A 21,591-nucleotide genomic window follows, 5' to 3' on the forward strand; every position below is an offset into this window, starting at 1 on the left:
CACTCCAATGAGAAAGTCCTTTAATACTCCCAATCCAGGCTCTCTCAGAATCAAAACCAAAGTACTACAGATACTGGAAACGCAAACAAGAAATGTAATACTCAAAATTCCCAGCCGGTCAGGTAGAACCAAAACAAAACAGGGAAACAGCTAAAGTTTTGGGGGTTGATGGCCTTTTGTCAGGACTTATAGCACTGATGTGAAACAGTAAGTCTTTTCTCACTCCATATCTGCACTGTTTATTTCTCTCGTTTCATTAATTTAAATGATATATCCGAATTTCTGTCACAAATGGAATGGTACATACAACTGAGATGCCCATTTCCCAAAGTTAATGTCAAGACTTAAATGACATGGAACACAAAACATAACTGAAATGCAGACAAACAGCATGTGCAGATTCTTTAACACTTAAGAACGGCAAAAGACTCTTTGGAAATTAGACTCAAACACTAAAACTGCGGCTAAGCAGCCGTGCTTGCTAAAGCTCTATATAAACATGGATGATCCAGGGAAGTGGGCATTGTTGTGAGCAAGCTGCAGGCCCTTCATCTGGAACTGAATTGAATTGAATTCAGATTTATTAAGTCTTCATTGGTTGATACCCAAAATAATTGGTGCAGCTTCAGCACAGAACAAAGCTGTACTTGGAGATTAGTGTGTGGGAAATATTCTGCTGATGTATAGTTTCTAAATGCTATGAACTCTCATTCCGGTTACCATGAAACTCAAAACTAAATGGTGTTGCAAGTTTACTCTGGACATGGTTGGGTTGCAATGAAAGGGCACAGGTACATGGGTGAGAAATAGAATCAGGACAGCATCTGGTGAAATCTTTTAAAGACACAATCCAGATATGTTGGGTAAACTGGCTGAGCCACATGCTCTATCTTCTGACAATTTGGGTGAGAGTATGTCTCTTTTAGAAGGAGCACAGCCACAGGCTTTGCAACTAGACATGATTTGTTCATTCAGTGAATGTGTCAAACGTGAAGTTTTTATTCCCCAATATTCCACACCTCGTCTTGATGAGCACAAAATTCACACAAATGGGAGGGGGGTAGATCAAAAATCAATACAAGCTGTGAGGAGGAGGATCCAAAGTCCCTTTGTTGTACAGCTGTAATTACAATTGCTGGCACAGAATCCTATGCAGGAAAAAATTTCAATCAATGTCAAATCAACTATTGTAACAATGAAAATATACATTTTTTTTTATTTGAAATCACCAGCGAGCATACTAACTAACCCTAAATAAGTCAAACAGGTATAAGTCACATAGCAATAGGCCATTTAAAAAAAAATCTATATAGCAAGATAGGGTGCCAGCAAGTATTTCCCCAATAATAATACAATGTGCTAATTAGAGTAATCAAGTTCACCACTACCTAGTAATTACTTAATACTATCCTTCAGGTTAAAGCCACAAACACTAGGTTTTTTTTTAAATAATTAAATCTGTTTTACGAACCAAAGTCCTAAACAAATTGTATTCTTCCATATCATGCCACAATAAAAAAAAGGATGTGTAATCTGTACGTCCATTTTTATTCACGAGGAAAAATAAAAAGAAACCAAAAAACATGCAGAGCAAATAATGTTAGTTTTTCTTCTGCTAATAAACCTTCCATTGTGCTTCGATTTTATTGAAACTTTCTCTGTTCTCTCTAGCGCTGTTTTTTTTACTGATCAAGAAGCAGACAGCATAAATAGTCATTCTTGCTTGGTTGATATCCCGCTTTGCACCAATCCATTGTTCATTTTTTCTTGCTCTCTTCCATTTTTGGGTCAAAACATGTTACAAGTTAGGTATACCAAAGTTATGAGATAGCATGCATTTGGGCCTCACAGCTAGTGGAATGTGCGGTAAGATGCACTTCAAGTTGGAGAAATTACCAAGGAGAGGGGAAAAAACTAGGGTGATAATATACCAATGCTATCCATAAAAACCTGGTTTTAGTAATAAAAAAAACTTGCTTTTTGTTTTTAAATATGAATATTATAGTCTGCTTTTCAATGGTTAGGAAATTATATAGTCTGTCTCTTTGAAAGTGGGTGGTGATACTACAATTCCATATCCTGGGCCTCATCCTCGGAGAAGTCAGACATGGAACTCTCTGATGAACTTTCACCCGCACCCTCCTCTTGTTCCTTTAGCGCCTCTTCTGTTGCATATTTCTGGATATATTCTGAGAAGAGTGTTGGGGTTTGAAGGAGGGAGGGAAGAAATAAAAAAGACTTGCATTTATTATAGCAACAGCAATTTCTCAAAAAAGTCAAATGCATTCATAAGATACCAAAGGAAAATGCAGCATGGCAAGACTGTACAAAACAGCAAATAGAGTGAATGACTAGTTAATTTGCTTGTTATTGACCTAGGCTCAGGATACCTCCTAGTACAAAGCAACAATCTCACCTCATTACTGTTGAGGGTCATGTCAGCTAAGAAACCACTTCAAAGCCCAGTAACTTGGAATTCTCAATCTCCAAGTGTAGCAATAAAAACAAATTGTTGCAAAAATACATTAGTCAGCTTTGCAACGAGACTGAAAGGGTAGTGCTTTTTGTGGATCTGCCAGCAGAATGTAGAATCAGATAGCATTGCTTCACTGGGTAAAGTCCACGGACACACACTTCACTTCCTCCGAGGTTAGATTGTGTCACTAGCCATGCTGCTGCTAACATAAAGGAGAACTGTATACCAGCACTGAATTCCAAATAATGTCCTAATTCCACAACCATAAAACTTTGGACCATATTTGGACAGTTTTAATACAAATAAGGTAACCCTTACCTTTTATTTTCTGTTTGTACTCTTCTGGTCGATGGAGATACATTGCTGCAGCATCACCATTTAAAGGGTCAATTGGATTTGGATAGGCCAGCAGCTGAGGCAGGAACGACTCAAATATATTGGTGAGGTCTAGAAGGAAAAATTCACAAGCCACATTACTTCCTTACGCAATAGCAAAACTATAGTGGGATGATTAAAAACACACAAACGTTGTGCAGTCTATTCTTTTTGAGATAAATGTTTATGATAGGCCAAGTATAAAATGATCAGGAATTTGAACAAGATTTGTTCGACGAGCAGGGTGTCAGATATACATAGGTGAACACCACCATACCCGAGGAACCCTGAAACCAAACATGGAGAAATACCCACAGGATCTCTACTTCCTTGACTGTGGCAGCATATACTGTCCACTTACTTACTGGAAGTTTAGACACAGACTGCAACTGTCCAATTTCAGGAATCTTCAACTATACACAAGCAAACTCAAATTGTGTTAAGGTAAATTAGGATGATCCTAGCTGTTCACATATCTAGGAGTAGTGATGACCAAATTTTTCAGCTCACCTTGTCAAAGCCAGTGACCACATAAAACTACATATCTGAAATCACCCAATAATGACATACCCAAAATAAAATATTTCAAAACTACCCATGTACAGGCTGCGTTGCTGTTTCCACAGGCTTCAATCAGGGAAAATGTTGAAGGGAGAGAGCGCGGTAAATGCATTTCTGCATCACAACAGATGAGGTGATCACTATTTGATTAAGAATGCTTTGAGCAAAATAGCTTTTCTAGTCCGAAATTTATCTAAAGGAAGTGGAAAACAAGTTTGGGTTTCTGGAATACTCGTCACAAAATCTCTCAATGGTTCTTCAGGGCCAGCTACAAAACATTCAGGGAGTGAGAAACTGATGTCCACTAAGTATTATTATACAGATGTATTGTTTGCTCTTTCAGCACCATTAACAAACAGTCAATTATGCTATCGTGCTCTTCACAGCCACAAGTACAAAGTAAATCATACTGCATGTGTTTCTCTCTCCTTCTTGAAAGTCTTGTATCACCCTCTGGATTTTAGGTGGTAGTGAAGCAATAAGCTCTTTCTCCACTTATTTCCACAGATATTTTCCATAGCACCACCTGCAATAATTTTAAACTTAAGAACATTTTTAATAACATACCATGGAAAAATATGAGCAAAGCTAAATGGGAGACTGCACATTAGTATGCAGTCTGTTTAACTGCCATACGTCTTATCAGTTTCAATGTCCTCTTCTGAAAGCATCAACTCATGCCAGAATATGCACAGGCAGCCCAATAACTCATATCCCAGTGGCTCATCTGTATGTGGATGATTAAACAGCATACAGGCAAGCTTATGACAGTGCGAAAAAAAAGCACTACATCATGAAAAATAAATCAACATGACATGGACCCTCAAAGCATTAGCTGGGAGATTGTGGGGAAAATACTAGAGTATTTGATGAGGAATACCAAAGAACTGAAATCAGATTGATTTGGACAGCCAGATGGCAATGTGATAAAATGACTGATTTTTGATCACTCTTGAATTTAAGCTGTCATTAATAGCATAGCTCTCTTGCATGCGATTGGCCTTCAAGTCAGTTATCATTCTTCTCACACCTTCCAAATCAATTCAAGTCACTGCTGAAAGAACTTTACTGAGATGGAAAAAATGATATTAACTGTAATTACCAGTGTTCAGCAGTTATGCAAATACATGGGCTCAAATTCCAATGCAAATTGTTTAAATTTGGCACAATGAAATCACAGGCAACTGAGAAATTACAGGATAATTTGCACAAAAAAAATGGGCAGATGACAATTTCAAATGCACATAAAAGGAAAACAGGCCCAAAATGGAATAAACGATCAATAAAGCTGAATGAGACTTAAGTGTCCCAAAAGACAACGTTCAACCAATGACAGGAGCAGTCAAGAAATCAACTGACGCTGAATTGTACAGCAAATACTGCACCTCCATTTGTTACAAATCAGAAGAAATCTTAATCAAGAAAAATGTTCAGCACATTAATCCAAACTACACTATCTTACACCAGGTTCTGGCTGCTCAGAAACAAGAGACAGTCAAACACCGAAGGTGATGTATTAAAAAAAAGCATTGAAACTGATCTTTAGTATCAGATGTTTTGACAATAGACAATTGTTCTTTCAAAGACGACAAAGAGCTGACGTCTGAGGTGTGCGAGACAGTAGTTATTGGATGATAAGTCCAGAATACTACTATAAAATTAAAAATTTGGGAAGGTTATAAGTAGTAAAGAGCAGATTTAGAACAAATCATAACACTTTCTTACAGACTAATGCACTAAAAGAATACTGAGCAACAGGCATAGAATAAATTCAAAAGCAATAAGCTGCAGCACTAGAAGAGAATTAGGACCTCTGAGGATGAATGTTCAATGAATTTAGACTGGTTTAAATAGTATAGCTCACCTGTATTCAGTGATGCTATGCTCATTTCAGTCTTTGTAATTTGAGTTTGATTTTCATGTAATCTTAGTATCCAATTCTAAATCCTGTAACATTAATAATCTAGTAACAGAGGAGCAGACAAGGCGAAGCAAAGAATCCAAGGCAGGGAGTCAGCAGCAACGAACAGAGCGGGTGAGAGAACAACTCCATGATAAGCACCCAACATCACCCTGATCAGCAGACAGCAAGGATGGGAAGTCACCTAAAGGAGCAGGTAAGAAAAGGACTGCATGGCAGATAGACAGAGACATTGTTATCTTCAATTAATTTAACAAAGCGTAGAGCTGGGTTAACACAGCAGGCCAAGCAGCAAAGGTGCAGGAAAGCCGACATTTCGGGTCTTGTTGCAAATTCTCCAGCATCTGCAGTTCCTACTATCTCTAGATTAACTGGAGCTGGTTCTTGTTCTGCGATAGTGAAAGGAGTTAGCTGTTTGATTCTTGTCCTGCTATAGTGAAAGGAGTTAGCTGTAGTGACTCTTCGTAGTTAAAAACCTTTTCTCGATTTAAAAAATGTAAATTACATATTTTGTCATGAGATGAAGTAGTTTAAAGGACAACATAGGTGAACAATAATTAAAACTCAAAGGGATAGCAAGTTAGGAGATGTGTCAAGACTGCAATATGTGGTAGCTCATGGATACCATTGCAATCCTGAGCAAACATATGCAGTGACTGGGTGAAGTTCAACAGCTTTGCTCAGAATTTGAACTGAAGGCTACAGCTGGAGTAGAAGGGGGACAGAATGTACTTGGATTCTAAGTATCAAGTCGCAATCACATCACTCGCATTAGGGACTTTTGATTTGGTCAGTGGCAGGAGGGTTTGACTGCAACTGAGGCAGGTGAGGGGACCTAGAGGGTAGCAATAATCAGTGATAATGGGAACTGCAGATGCTGGAGAATCCAAGATAATAAAGTGTGAGGCTGGATGAACACAGCAGGCCCAGCAGCATCTCAGGGGCACAAAAGCTGACGTTTCGGGCCTAGACCCTTCAGAGAGGGGGATGGGGTGAGGGTTCTGGAATAAATAGGGAGAGAGGGGGAGGCGGACCGAAGATGGAGAGAAAAGAAGATAGGTGGAGAGGAGAGTATAGGTGGGAAGGTAGGAAGGGGATAGGTCAGTCCAGGGAAGACGGAGAGGTCAAGGAGGGGGCATGAGGTTAGGAGGTAGGAGATGGAGGTGCGGCTTGGGGTGGGAGGAAGGGATGGGTGAGAGGAAGAACAGGTTAGGGAGGCAGAGACAGGCTGGGCCGGCTGTGTGGTGCAGTGGGGGGAGGTGACGAACTGGGCTGGTCCTGGGATGCAGTGGGGGGAGGGGAGATTTTGAAACTGGTGAAGTCCACATTGATACCATTAGGCTGCAGGGTTCCCAGGCGGAATATGAGTTGCTGTTCCTGCAACCTTCGGGTGGCATCATCGTGGCACTGCAGGAGGCCCATGATGGACATGTCATCTAAAGAATGGGAGGGGGAGGGGAAATGGTTTGCGACTGGGAGGTGCAGTTGTTTATTGCGAACCGAACAGAGGTGTTCTGCAAAGCGGTCCCCAAGCCTCCGCTTGGTTTCCCCAATGTAGAGGAAGCCACACCGGGTACAGTGGATGCAGTATACCACATTGGCAGATGTGCAGGTGAACCTCTGCTTAATATGGAAAGTCATCTTGGGGCCTGGGATAGGGGTGAGGGAGGTGGTGTGGGGGCAAGTGTAGCATTTCCTGCGGTTGCATGGGAAGGTGCCAGGTGTGGTGGGGTTGGAGGGGAGTGTGGAGCAGACAAGGGAGTCAGAGAGAGAGCGGTCTCTCCGGAAAGCAGACAAGGGTGGGGATGGAAAAATGTCTTGGGTGGTGGAGTCGGATTGTAGATGGCGGAAGTGTCAGAGGATGATGCGTTGTATCTGGTGGTTGGTGGGGTGGTGTGTGAGAACAAGGGGGATCCTCTTTGGGCGGTTGTGGCGGGGGCAGGGTGTGAGGGATGTGTTGCGGGAGACGCGGTCAAGGGCGTTCTCGACCACTGTGGGGTAAAGTTGCGGTCCTTGAAGAACTTGGACATCTGGGATGTGCACGAGTGGAATGACTCATCGTGGGAGCAGATGCGGCGGAGGCAGAGGAATTAGGAATAGGGGATGGAATTTTTGCAGGAGGGTGGGTGGTTCTTTTAAGCCACGCAGCTGCACAGCATTCAGAAGTTCTAATAGGCCAACTAGTGTATCAAACTACTGACTTCAGTTCCAGAAGCTGCTACCGTGCATGGACCTCGAAAGTGCATACATAGAGAGGCAGGAAGCGGGGGAGAAGTGTAGTAGTGTCAGCTTCTGCAATTGCCCAGCAGGTTTGGGATTCTTCAGCACGTTCAGATGACAGCAGGGGCTACAGGGCAGCTGGACAAAACAACTGTTGCACAGGTGCCCACTGAAGCAGGAATAGCAACAAGGAATTTAGTAATTGTAGTACATGACAGTATAGTTTGGGTGGGTGGAGGTGGTGTTGACAGCCATCCTGTGCACCACAAACAGAGCTGAGATGGCTGCGCTGTCAGCCTGGTAACAGGACTCAGAACAATTGCTCACAGCCAGAGAGGAACATGCAGTGGGAGTATCCAGCGGTTATGATGCATGTAGGCACCAAAATAAGTTGTGGAGCTACAGGCTTAAGATAAATAGCAGAACGTCAGTTTACAATTGCAGGGTTATCACCCAACCTGCGTGCAAATGGTACAGGGTACATAAAATTAGAGGGATGAAGACATGGTTCCAAGGTTGATGTTAGCAAAGGCCCCTGGTACAAGGACTAAAGAAAACAGGGCAATATCATTAAGTAGGTCCAGACTTCAACTATGCTGCGTCAGCATTCTTGTGAGCTGCATAACTAGCAAATTAGAGAAGGCTTTACCCAAGGAGTAGGGGAGAAAAGATTCAAACATGGAAAGATGTGTTAAATAAAACAGACAAAACAATACAGAAGGGGAAAAAAACATGGAATACACCAGGATTAGATGTTACAGATGTAAACAAAACTGGAAGCTCTGTATCTGTATAAATGCAGTATGCATGAAATAAGTGAACTGATATGACACACAAGTGAATAAATATGATCTGGCAGCCATTTCAGAGTCATGGGTTCAGGAAAGCATGGATTGGGAATATGACATTCAATAAAAATAGGAAGTTACGTAAAGGTGGAAGGGAAGCACTGTAAAATCAACTTGGCACACATGCATTAGTTAGGGATGACTTTGGTTCAGGAAATCAGAACAGACTGTTGTGATTGGCAATGACAAATAGCAGAGGAAAAGGAGGTCATTAGGGAGCATGGTCTCTGGGGCCCCTAACACTAACCATAATGAGAGACAAAGCATACAAGAGGAAATAGAGTGAGAGAAAATTGATGGAAATAATCATGGATGACTTTAATCCACATATAAATAAAAGATTCACAGTAGTAGCCTGGAAGAGTTTCTAAGAATGCTTCAAAAAATATTTCTTAGAGCAGCATATGCTTTGAACCAACCAGAGAGCAGATCATATTAGAGATAGTAGGAACTGCAGATGCTAAAGAATCTGCGATAACAAGGTGTAGAGCTGGATGAACACAGCAGAAGAGTCTGGGCCTGAAACGTCAGCCTTCCTGTTCCTCGGATGCTACTTGACCTGCTGTGTTCATCCAGCTCTAATTCTTGTTATAGCAGATCATTAGATTTGTAGTTGCACAATGTAACAAGGTAAATGATCGCAGAGTTCAGGGATCCCTGAGCAGCACTGAACACAATATTGAATTTTACATTCAGTTTGATAAGGGAGAAGACTGGGGCTAAGACTAGCAGTTTAAGCTTAAACAAAGGCAACAATTTGGACATGATGGCTGAACAGGCTGAAGTGAATTGGTGCAAGAGGACAATCAAGACAGTTGCACACATTCAAGGGATATTTTAGAAGACCCAAAGTACATTCCTATTGTAAAGAACAACTCTAAAGGAAAGAAGATCTATGGTTAATTGAAGTAGTTATGGAAAGCAACAAATTTAAAGAAAAAGCACAATTACTGCACAAAGATGAGAGGCAGGTCAAGTACTGATCAGAATATAAAGAGTGGCACAGTCATGACAAAACGTTTAATCAGAAGGAAGAAATACAGTGCAAAGGGAAGCTATATTAAAAACTAATAGCAAGAGTTCCTACATGCATTTTTTTTAAAAAAGTGTAATTTAATTAATTCAGCGTTGGTCCAAGTGAGAATGGTGAGTTAATAGTAGTCAAAAGGAAGAGGGAGGATGAAATTAGAAAATTTTGCTTTTCTTTTCATAACTGAGGAAACAAAAATATTGGACAGCTGTAAATCAGGAGACTGAACGAAGAGGGGAACCTGGTGAACTTACAATCACAAATGGAATTAAGCAAACTGAAGAAGCTACAGGCTAAAAAATCTCAAGGTCCTGATGGACTTCACACTTAGGTTTTAGAAGAGGTCGCTCATAAGGTAGTGGATATATGGAGGTCAATTTTCCAGGGTTCTCCAGATTCAGGTGAAAGTTCCAAAAGACTGCAAAGAGGCAATGATAACCCTGCTATTCAAGGCAGGGAGGCTGAAAACAGGAAACCGTAAGCCAGTCAGCTTTATATCTAAAGTAGGAAAGAAATGAATCAGAGACAGTAAGAACAGCCAATGCCGGAGTCTGAGATAACAGTGTGGAGCTGGAGGTACGCAGCAGGCCAGGCAGCAGAGGAGCTGGAAAGTTTAAGTTTCAGGTTGGGACGCTTCTTCAGAAAAGAATGAATCAGTTGTTAGAGAAATTATAGCTACCCACTTAGAAAAACTCAAGGTAACTGGGAACAGTCAGCATGGGTTTGGGAAAGGGAAACACAATTTAGCCACTTTATTTGAGTTCTCTAATGGAGTAACAGGCTGTTACTCAGGATAAAGAGGAGCCTGTGGACACATCATACTTGGATTTTCCAAAGGCACTTGATAAGGTGCCACATCAAACTTATTACAAAAAAAATTATAATTTACATCCATCAAATCTGATGAGAAAGCAAAGACATGGCAGTTAAATTCAGTCTACATCAAGATAAGTAGGAAAGAATGTTAAGGCGACAAGTAAGTTGCAGACTTACATAAATAGGTTGAGTGGGGAAAAAATCTGGCAGATGCAGTAGTGAGAAATGTGAAGCTGTTCAATTTGATAATAGAATATACAGAATATTTTAGTAATAGAATAGGGTTTCTATTAAAGTAATATTCGGTACTTTTCAAAGTAGATAAATGCAACATTGAGGCGCAGTAGGATTTCGGTGTTCTGGTGCTTGAATCACAAAAGGCAGTATGCAGGTACAGCACATAATCCAAATGGTTAATGGGTACTATATTTTATTACTTGAGAAATTGAGCGTACAAAGGTCAAAAACAGAACTGAAGAAAGGTCACAAGACCTAAAAATGTTAAGTGATTTTTCTTCACAGATCTTGCCAGACCTGCTGTGCATTTCCAGCAGTTCTTGTTTTTGTTCCCAAGTTACAGCATCTGCAGTTCTTTTGGTTTTTAGTAAAAGCAAGGATATGCTTTAGTAAAAGAGAGAATCGGTGAGACCTCATCTGTAACATTGTGCATTTTTGATTTTCTCATTTAAGGATGGTGTAAATGCATTGGAGGCAGTTCAGTGGAGGTTTACCAAGTTAATTCCTGGGATAAGTGAATTATCTTTGAAGTATTGGCTGGACATGCTTGACTTGATTTCACAGGAGTTCGGAAGAGTGAGGGTGACATGACTGAAGTGCACAGCTCCTGATTAGTGTTTCTAAACTGCACACAGAAAGGGTGTCTCCAGATATAGAATTCAGGGGTCACCATTTCAGGACAGGATATTTTTCAGTTTGGCCACCTGCAATCAATAGTGTTTCACACAGATCAGTGCTGGCACTGCAACTGTTTAAACATGTATTAATAACTTCAAGGAAGGGAGCAAATCTATAGCTAAATTTGCAGATGACAACAATAGGTGGAAAGGCAAGTTATGAGACAAATATAAACAGTTTACAGATGAACATTGATAGGTTTAAGGGAGAATGCAAAAAAATTGGTAAACAAAGTATAAGGATAAACTGCAAAGTTTTTCATTTTGTAAGGTAGAACAAAAGAACAGTATCTTTTAAGTGGAGAAAAAATGCAGAATGCTGCAACCCAAAAGGGACTTTGGATATTCGCGAACAAAACAAAGGTAGCACACAGGTACAGCAGATAGTGTCAGCGCAGCTGTGCAAGACGGCCCATTCCACGTATCCTGCGAAGAGGCAGGCATAGCTTGGGCCCTGGGGGATTCCATGGCCACCCCCTTAGTCTGTAGGAAGTGGGATCTTTGAATATTACTGCAAGTCTGTTACTAAAGTACACCTGAAACAGAAACCCTTCAATTGGCTAAATCTATCTAGTCTCTTTTCAGCTGCTGACTGCCATGCTGTGCATTTAAGTTGAAGTACAGTGAATTCAATTCCTTGGGTTTACAGCATAATAATGTGCTATCGCAGGACTAGCTCTAATACAAAGAGGCCATAAAATGGTTTGTACGAGAGAGATGAAAGGAAAACATACCAATACTATATGGAGTGTTGAGTGTTAACTTGGTTAAGGCACATTATTGGGCTGGAATAAAATTAGATTATGAATCTAATTGTGAAACCTAAACTTTAGGTGCATGTTTTAGGGCTGGGGTGGACAGTTAGGAGGGTGATACAAAAATACTTGCATTGCAACAGGACCTTTCAATCTCAGAAGTCAAAGTGTTTGATAGTCACAGGATTACTTTCAAAGAAGTTTTTAAAAAGGTCAAAGTGGCTTATAAAGTCTCAAATAGTAATGTGACAACAGCTTCAAGTGATGATAATAGAGGAGTATACATTGTTGGAAGTGGAGAATTCGCCTGCTCTTCTTCAAAATAAAGCCATTGGATCTTTTGAATTGTCCTGAAAGCAGACATGGTAACCAGTTGAAGTCAGCACTGCACTAGTAGTAAACAAGGATTTTGCAAACAAGTTCCCAAATTGATTTGAACCCACATCCTTCAGACCTGATCATAATAACAAATAACAAAAAAAATTTTTGTATCTCATCTTGCAAGGTGTGAAAATACTCCTGTAAAATGTGCAAGTACCAAAATGCAACACAAAACTTAAATTTTCTGAAATCTGGCCCAGTTTGGAAGGTGGTGGAAACAAATTGAATACTAACATTTTAGGAATTGGAAAAAACATGTTTAAAGGGATTTTAAAATGTATTATAAGGAAAGAGAAAATGGATCATTCGACTGACTAATAGAATTGTAACAAGGCGCCAAATGGACACCCCCTTTGCTACATTAATCATTTATTATCAGAAATCAGGTTTTTCTCAGATCTAAAAATGTCCAAGTAGTCTCATTTACTTTTACATGGACTACTGTTTGACAACATCAGCGCGATTGCAACTACTCAAACATAATACTCGGACCACATGACATTTTTTTCCCTAAAACTTCAGAGTGGCACTCACTGCTTATGGCATTTCAACCACTTTCCAACATACAAGTTCACAACCCAAACATCATAGCCACTTAAACTTGTGAAATGGCAACTTAAAGAAAGATCTCCAAACCAGTCAGTCAGTCAGCCAGGTGGCAAATCCTAGATATGGAAGTAATAGGCTGGGGCTCTTTTCCCTGGGGCAGATGCTGAGGGGTGAATTTATGGAGGTTAATAAAATCACGAGGAACACAGGCAAGCTGAATAGCCAAGCTCCGGCTCCCACTGTAGAAGTCTAAAACTAGAAGGCACAGGTTTGAGGAAAGAGGCAGAAGATATTTTTTTAAAAAAAAAAGGGACCTAAGGGGGAACATTTACACAGAGGGTGGTGCGTGCATTGAATGAGGTGGTGGAAGAGGCTGGTACAATAATAACATTTGAAAGACATCTGGATAGGTATATGAATAGGAAATGTTTGGAAGGATATAGACCAAATGGGACTAGATTTATTTAGGATATCTGGTCAGCATGGACGAGTTGGGCCCAAGGGTCTGTTTCTGTGCTGTACAACTGACTCTAAAAGCTCTAACTGTCAGAAATTTACTCTTCAGGTTAAAACAAATTAACTGCTGGTAAAACTCATCTAAGGATGATAATATGCAGCAGTGTAGCTAAATATTTAACTACCTTAATTCGCAATTCAAAGGATGTAAGGAGAAAGGTAAAAATGTCATGTGTTAGATACTGCACTGCAGCAAAATAGTGAGACAATGTTCCATTAGCAATCCAAAAGCTGATCAGTTTTGGCAGAACTCTGACCCTCCACTTCTGTTAATTTACTACTCGGCACACAAATACGCATAACTGAACAGTGTTTTAATCAAGCTTCTGTTTACAATAAAGTTTCAGCCAGATGATTCCAGAAAATTGCATGTCATCCTGGATTGCATGACACTAAAATGTTTGAGATCCAGGAAGTACTGAAACTAGCATTTTGAAGATAATGCAGATTAAAGATGGAACTGTTTCAGTTAATAACTGATGTCAATTGACAGAGTATCTCTTCACTGAGAATTCTGAAGGCCTTTGCTAGGCCCATTCACACCATATAGCAACACACTAGGAGGCACACAAGGAGCTTTTCTTTCTGACAGCAGTTTTATTCCACAGGTGGCATTACTATGTTAAAAACTGAATCAATCTTCCATGATATATTTAATTTGTCTATATTTATCCTAGGTTAATTGCTTTCAAAACCAGCTGCTAAGGAACACTAGTTCCTTTCTCTCAGAAACAAAGACTATTTTTGATTGTTGCCCATTCTAAACAGCTACTGCAATTTGAAGAGTCTCAATATTCCTTTCCTGCAAGCAGCTTGCTGCAGATTGTACAGAATCATTTCACAGCTACATGATCGCATCTTCTCAGCATTTTAAAAATCTTGATTGTGCTGTGTTCTCATTTCGCCAAAGATTTTTTTCAGCTGACTGATCAAGGCCAAGCCCCACAATGTTCCTTCCTCTTCTGAAACTACACCGCTGCATTTCTCCTTTCAAAAAAAAATCAACAAGCCTAAACTATAACATTTTAAAAATTGTGCTTCCAATTAGAAAAAAATACTTCTGCCTACTATTCCTAATCAAGTGTATGCGAAATGCGTCCCTGTATCTCCACTTCAAAACAGCTTCACAAATGTTAAAGTTCACTGAGATAGTAAGAACTGCTGATGCCGGAGTCAGAGATAGTGTGGGGAGGAGCTGGAGGAAGACATCAGGCTAGGCTGCCAGGATCCCGACTCAAAATGTCAACTTTCCTGCTCCTCTGATGGTGCCTGGCGTGCTGTGTTCCTCCAGCTCCACAGAGTTAGCACAATGGTAAAACACCTCTCATGAAACAATAAATGATAGAATCCAAAAAACACTGCTTTGCAACAAATTCTCATTTATAAACATTTCATTTCCAACTTGTGCTGCCATCCAGTTGTCTGCATCGAATATTGCTGTTTCTTACTGCAGTTTGATTTTTTTCAATAGTCACCGAGGCATATAATAAAGTCAAAGCAGGGTACAAAAATTCAACCATTTTACTAAATACTGAGGGATAGCCTATAATAAAAATAAATTCAGCAGTTAAGCCAATCCAAAAAATCATCTCAAATCCATCTTGGAATAAAAGATATTTGAACAGAGATTAATTTCATCACTTCTGCTCTGCAGCAAATTCTGGACAATATCTAGGTTAGGGCTGGCAACTGGCAAATAACATTCATATTACACAAGTACTAATGACTATCGCCAATGAGAGAATTTAACCATCAACTTGTGACATTCAATGGCATTCCTAGTGCTGAATACCTCATGATTAATATCCCATTAGCTGGAGACTGAACTGGCATAGCCATACAAATACTGTATATCACAAGAGCAGGTCATAGGCTACTAATCTGCAGTGAGGCACTCTCTTCCCAACTACCATTTATAAGGCACAAATCAAGAATGCAATAGAACTCTCCTCACTTTCCTCAACAGATGTAGCTCCAACAACCAAGAAGCTTGACAAATCAAAGATAAAGCAACCACTTCATCAGAACCACACCCATAGGCATTCACCCCCTCCATCAATGCACAGGAATAGCAGTCCCCACCATATTCAAGATGCACTGCAGGAATTCACCAAGGGCCCAGAAACTACATTTTCCAAACGATGATCATTATCATTTGAAGAACAAGGGCATCAGATACATTGATCCCTAACGACACACCATCCTGACTTTGAAATATATCACCATTCCCTCATTTTTGCTAGGTCAAAATCCTGGAATTCCAGTCCTAACAATATTGTGGGTGTATCTACACCAAGTAGACTGAAGCACTTCAAGAAGGAAGTTCACCACCACTTAGAGGGCAATTAGGGATGGGCAATAAATGCTGGCCCAGCCAGCAAAGCCCACATTCCATAGAATGAGTAAATAAAGTGGTACAAAACTAAATGCTAATAAGTTGATGTTTCAATCTTGGCTTCTAGCATCATTCTGCTAAGCCCATGACAGACTGCAGTTTGCTAGGCTTGGAAACACAACAGCAAGATCAGTTACGCGGAGCAGAAATATACCTAGGATACAGTCACTTTGCTCTTACCTCAACAGTCAAGACAGGAACTCTAGCTCCACTCATTGCAGGATTACAGCTGACATCCAGTTAAAAGAAAAATGGATTTTAAAATTCCCATTTGTCTTTAATACTCACCATAAAGAGCTGTCCATGTCTGGTTAATTACATCTAGACATACGGTTCCTGATCTAGAAATAAAAGTGAAAGAGGGATGCCTGAAACAAGTTAGACAAAATCAAATCTTGTAACACACAACCTTATTCAAGGACCACATTAGAGCCACATTCAGCAACCTTCAAAATAGGCTGAGTTCTACGCATGAACACTCTCCTTAATAGAGATCAGAATGCCAAAATATTTCTTATCTAATAACTTGCAATGCATGGTTTAAGGAAAACTGTCCACAACAATGGAAGAAAGAGTAAAGTCACTGTGACGATAAAGGAATACAGTTTTCAGCATGATTAATTGGGTATATAAAAATATTTGCAGAGAGAGACACACCTTCATCTTGGCTACAGAACTTCTCCCCTAGATCAATGCTCCTTTTAGAATCTGGAGATAGATGCAATAAATGCTGTACAGGTGGGTGAGGGAGAATACCTATGGAGATTAATCACTATTTCTACCAGAACACAAATGCCAGTGAAGCCATTACACTTCAGAGCTATGACTTTTCGTTATGAAAAACTGCCAAATATCTCAAGTGTTCAAAATGCACACAAGCCACCAAGGCACTTAAAATCTAAGGATCTGAATTGCTAAATGTAATATTACTAATCCTTAGTATTAAAATGAAGACTGGTCACTTTGCTTTGTTTTGCCAAGTTTAAATGATTTGCAAAGAATGGTCTTCAAACTGTGTGAAAAACATTTTGATGTAAACAAGTACAACAAAAGAGGAGCTAGATGAATCAATGGTACACCAATGGAGTCACTTTTTACAAGATTAAAAAGCAATTATTAGATTTTCTTGACAATCGATAAACACCGTACATCCACAGCAATGGAAGTCTCAATGTCTGGCATTCAGAAGTAGTTTTCATTTTACTGCTGCAAAGCAGGAGGGGATTAAAAAAGGAAATAAAAATCATATCCAAATTAGACAGCAATGGTAGTTAGGTTTCTAAAGAGAAAAATGGAAGATATTTTGTCAAAGCTAAAACGAAACTGTTAGAAATTTTAGTCAGTAACCAGAAGTCATCTTAACAAGTGAAACAGAACAATCCATTGGCCTGGGGAAGCAGTGCACGTTTTATATTACACTGCACAAGTTTAGTCTCAGTTTGAGGTGCAGAATGGTGCTAGTGTAAATTCAATTCCCACACGAGCTGAGGTGATGGTGAAGGACTTTTCTCAACCCCTCCCCTCTCCAAGGCGTGGTGACCTTCAGATTAAAACAAAACCAGTTGTCTCTATGGAGAGCAGTCCTATGGTCCGCAAGGCTATGGTGACTTTACCTTTACTTTTTACATTATAAATTGCACTGTTTAACTGTGGGTAACTGCTGAACTGTACATTGAACTTCTAAGTTGCCTTATTTCAAACTGATTAACATTTGGTCTTATTTAAGCATGATGTTTTTCGCTCTACAATGGCATGACCCATGTGAGAAAACATGAACCTCTAGCTTAGCTCTTACGGATGGATGACTGATGCACCTCTGGGTTTTGCCATCAAATATACAGATATAAGGCAGTACATGTCTATTTCTATAAAAGCGGTCTGCTTACAGCAGTGATTGATGGCAATGAACCAGAAATAACATTGAACAGAATAAGCTCAATAAAAAGAAAAATTGAACTGAAGAATTCACTCCACCCTCAGTTGTATTAGACTGCAATTTTGATTATACTGAACTAAGTTTCAAAAACAATTTTAAAAACATTTGTAATGAAGCAGCAAAAAGGGGTAGAAAATATTCATGGGTGCTGTCTACAAGCTTCCAAATAGTAGTGATAAATTAAGAGTGGCATTCCCGGAAATTAGGAATGTATGCAATAAAGGGTGTTACAGTTACCATGGGTGATGTCTACATAGAGACTAAGTTAACCATGTTAGCAGTCAGACTGCAGTGGATGAATTCTTAATGGATGAATTCCTAGAGTGTGAACAGTATCTTTTTAGACAAGTACATTGAAGAACCAACTAGGGAACAGGATATCCTTAATTCAGTGGTGTGCAATTAGAAGGCTTTTATTTAAAACAGTCTTGTGAGAAGTCCTTGAGGGAACAAGTGAGCACAGTAAATTGATATAATTCTTCATTTGGGTTTAAAATCAACCCAATCTGAAACTGGAGTCCTAAACCCAAAAAAGAAACTGCAAGGTTAGAGGATGAGTCAGCTGTGACAGGCTGGACAACTCCATTAATAGGCAATGGCTAATATTTAAGGAACCAGTGCATGCATTGGAACAGTAATCTATTCCTTTTGAGCAGAAGAGTGCAACAGAAAATGTGACCCAGCCATGAGTAACAAAATAAATCACGGGTACTATAAGATCCAAAGGAGTCATATGAAGTTCCTGTACAAAGTAGCAAGCCTACTGCGGGTAGACTGCAGGAAGTTTCAAATTTAGCTGATATACAACGGCTCCAAAATCAATGGGTCACAGCCACACAGTACATGGCAGGCCACCTTGGACTAAGACAAGACGTGCCTTCAATCAGGAGGTTGTGAATCCGTAGGATTTTCTACCACAGAAGTCTGAAGAGTTCAAGTCGCTGAATACACTTAAAGATCGATCAATTTAGAGAGGCTCAAGGCATCAAGGAGATATGGGGAGAATGCTAGAGCATGGCATTGAGACAGAGGATCCACCACAATCATATTGAACGGCAGAGCAGACTTGCTCCTACCTACTTGATCTTTTGGCTTAAACTAGTTATCTATGCTTCCGAACTTCAGAAATTAAATAGTCCTCTCTTCCTTCCCATAAACTTTCTCAATTTATCTCCCCTAAATCTCCTTTTCCCAAAGGCACCACCACCATGGTAGCGGATGGCTCCAGGGACGACGACATCTTGTAATTTCATCTGGGAGCTCAGCTCTCAATTATTTTATGTACAATGGAGCTTATTTTAGTGAAGGTGAGCAATTAGTAGTAATGACGTGCATTTAGATTTCATACAATTTAGACACTGGGGCTGTACATCCTCTAAAGCCACCCTCGAACAATATCATCTCTTGAAGTTAGAAGTCACTGTCAACTCAATCACCCAATTTGTTCTCCCCTCATCCCAAAATATTCCCATACACACTGCAGGAAAAAAATGTTACTCACGCTTCATCAATGTTCGGATGGAAAATTTTATTCATAAATCCTGTAAATAAAACAAACAAATGGTTACCAACACAAATGGAAAATAAATGGCAACATTTGGAAGTAGTGAGGATGTAAATAATTTCTGCTGTTCAGGAATGGGGGTGAGACAATCTAGCTATTTCAAAACATGGCAAAGAATCCTCCAGCTAGTGCATGGCATCAGACTTACAGCACTGCTCGAAGTGGTTCATAGTAGAGTTGCAAACACCCCAAGAAATGAGAAATCATTCTAACATAGTGATGTGAATTAAGTTTAGACTTGCTGTTGTAGGTATGGTGTTAGTTTCATTCAGATTAGCCTCAAGTCATGATTATACATTGTGCCTTTGTACAGAGTTGCCATGATTAACTCGGTCTGATGATTTTTAACAGACAGCACCCTCTCCAACAGCATTCACCATTTTGAGGTTAACTACCAAAAAAAATCTTGTGCAAAGATCCTTGCCCCTAAAATCATTTTTAAAAAGGCTAATAAAAGTTTCTAATGTATAAACTGACTTGAAGCTGGAAACCTAGTAATAGTTTAAACTGCACTGCCTTGAACTTCTCAAAAATTAAGCCTAGCAATGTTTAAACTGGAAAACCAGAGTGGTTTGAGCAAGTTAGATTTATTCCAACCTCTGAGCTTTAAGACACAAGGAAATTTGTTTTTCACCAAGCAAAACACTCCAATATTCAAACATGACTGCAGTGGCTATAGCCAGCTTTCAAACATTAGGAAAGGTGGAAAAAATAACAGTGTGGCAAATATTAAGCTTTCATACTACATGACGACTGTGGTGCTCTTGGTAATTATCCTGTCTGCTCTCCAGCTTGAGGGCAGGAAAAATTTCATGACCAAAGTTAATGCAATTTTCAAAAATCATTTCTTGCCCTTTCTTAGAGATTGGTTCATACTGGTAGTTGAATGGAAACACTGATGAAGTGGTTCAGCATAGCCAACAGGTTATTTCCTGTGGAGGAAATACTGCTATACAGCTTAATCACATCCTTAACTGACAACATTGGAAATTTCCATTTCTAGCAGATGTGAAGTGAGCAGATAGAAGCAGAAACCCAAACCTGAATGACTAGCATCCCAAATAATGTTTGAACTGAGTTCTGTAAACACAACAGACCTAGAGAATAAATTCAAAATTTCCCTAATTACACTGTTCATTTCTACAATCAGGTCTGTAAAATATGTGCTCATGTACTGCCTTATCACATAATCCAAGCATTCCAAATTCTTAAGTGTTTCAGATAGCATACACTGGTTCTCAAATTTGCCTACGTTAAGTTTCCAGAAATGATGGCATGAACAGTCTGTTTTCAGCTGAGGAAGAGATGCTCGCTGGACTAACAGGTTATTTTCTTAAACATCCCAAAAATCACAGAGAGCCATATTTTTACTTTGCGTGCAAAGGACAGCACTCAAAACCATACAAGGAGTATCAGCCTTTTTACGTAAGTGGGCTTGAAGCTACAAGGCAAGAGTTCATCAACTGAGGCAAACTGACACCAAACCTGGACTGGTAGCAATGGCATCAGACAGTATAAAAACACAATCACAGATAGGAGAGGTACAGCTAATTTTGAAAGCAAAACTTTACACTCTTCATTGTAGCAGACTTGTATAGGAGACAAAGCTCTGAAATTCTGCCTATTTCATCATTACTGCACTGAAGATGCAATTAGTACTAATCAACCTGTCATTGGGAAAATAGTGTTTCCCGTGATAGCTATTAAAAATATCCTTGAGTGACTACCCCATTCACTGCAGCAATCCCTGGCAGCTCTAAGGACGTAGTAACTATGAGCAGGCAGTAAGTATACAGACACAACGGGAACTGCAGATGCTGGTGAATCCAAGATAAAGTGTGGAGCTGGATGAACACAGCAGGCCAAGCAGCATCTTAGGAGCACAAAAGCTGATGTTTCGGGCCTAGACCCTTCATCAGAAAAGGGGGATGGGGAAAGAGGGTTCTGAAATAAATAGGGAGGGGTGGGGAAGCAGACCAAAGATGGATAGCGAAGATAGGTGGAGAGGAGACAGACAAGTTAAAGGGGCGGGGATGGAGCCCGGAGAGGTGACTGTAGGTTGGGAGGGGATAGGTCAGTCCGGGGAGGACGGACAGATCAAGGGGGAGGATGAGGTTAGTGGATAGGAAATGGAGGTGCGGCTTGAGGTGGGGGGGGGGGGGGGGGGGGGGGGGGGAGAAGATAGGTGAGAGGAAGTACAGGTTAGGGAGGCGGGGACGAGCTGGGCTGGTTTTGGAATTGGGGGGGGGGGGGGGTGGGGTGGAATTTGAAGCTTGTGGAATCCACATTGATACCATTGGGCTGCAGGGTTCCCAAGCGGAATAGGAGTTGCTG

At 40.2% G+C, this 21,591-nt stretch overlaps 1 protein-coding gene across 1 annotated transcript in view; it reads right to left on the reverse strand.

Moving 5' to 3' along the window:
* Positions 1 to 1,196: 1,196 nt before the first annotated feature.
* Positions 1,197 to 21,591, reverse strand: part of ube2h (ubiquitin-conjugating enzyme E2H (UBC8 homolog, yeast)) — a 106,350-nt gene continuing 85,955 nt past the window's right edge. The window contains exons 4-7 of the mRNA XM_048553793.2: positions 19,195 to 19,234; positions 16,046 to 16,098; positions 2,795 to 2,923; positions 1,197 to 2,189 (exon numbers count right to left, since the gene is read on the reverse strand). Coding sequence (XP_048409750.1) covers positions 2,065 to 2,189; positions 2,795 to 2,923; positions 16,046 to 16,098; positions 19,195 to 19,234 — 347 coding nt within the window. The 3' untranslated portion in view covers positions 1,197 to 2,064. The remainder of the gene's footprint in view (positions 2,190 to 2,794; positions 2,924 to 16,045; positions 16,099 to 19,194; positions 19,235 to 21,591) is intronic.

The sequence above is a fragment of the Stegostoma tigrinum genome, chromosome 25, assembly GCF_030684315.1.
Source record: "Stegostoma tigrinum isolate sSteTig4 chromosome 25, sSteTig4.hap1, whole genome shotgun sequence".
In the NCBI taxonomy this organism is placed as follows: Eukaryota; Metazoa; Chordata; class Chondrichthyes; order Orectolobiformes; family Stegostomatidae; genus Stegostoma; species Stegostoma tigrinum.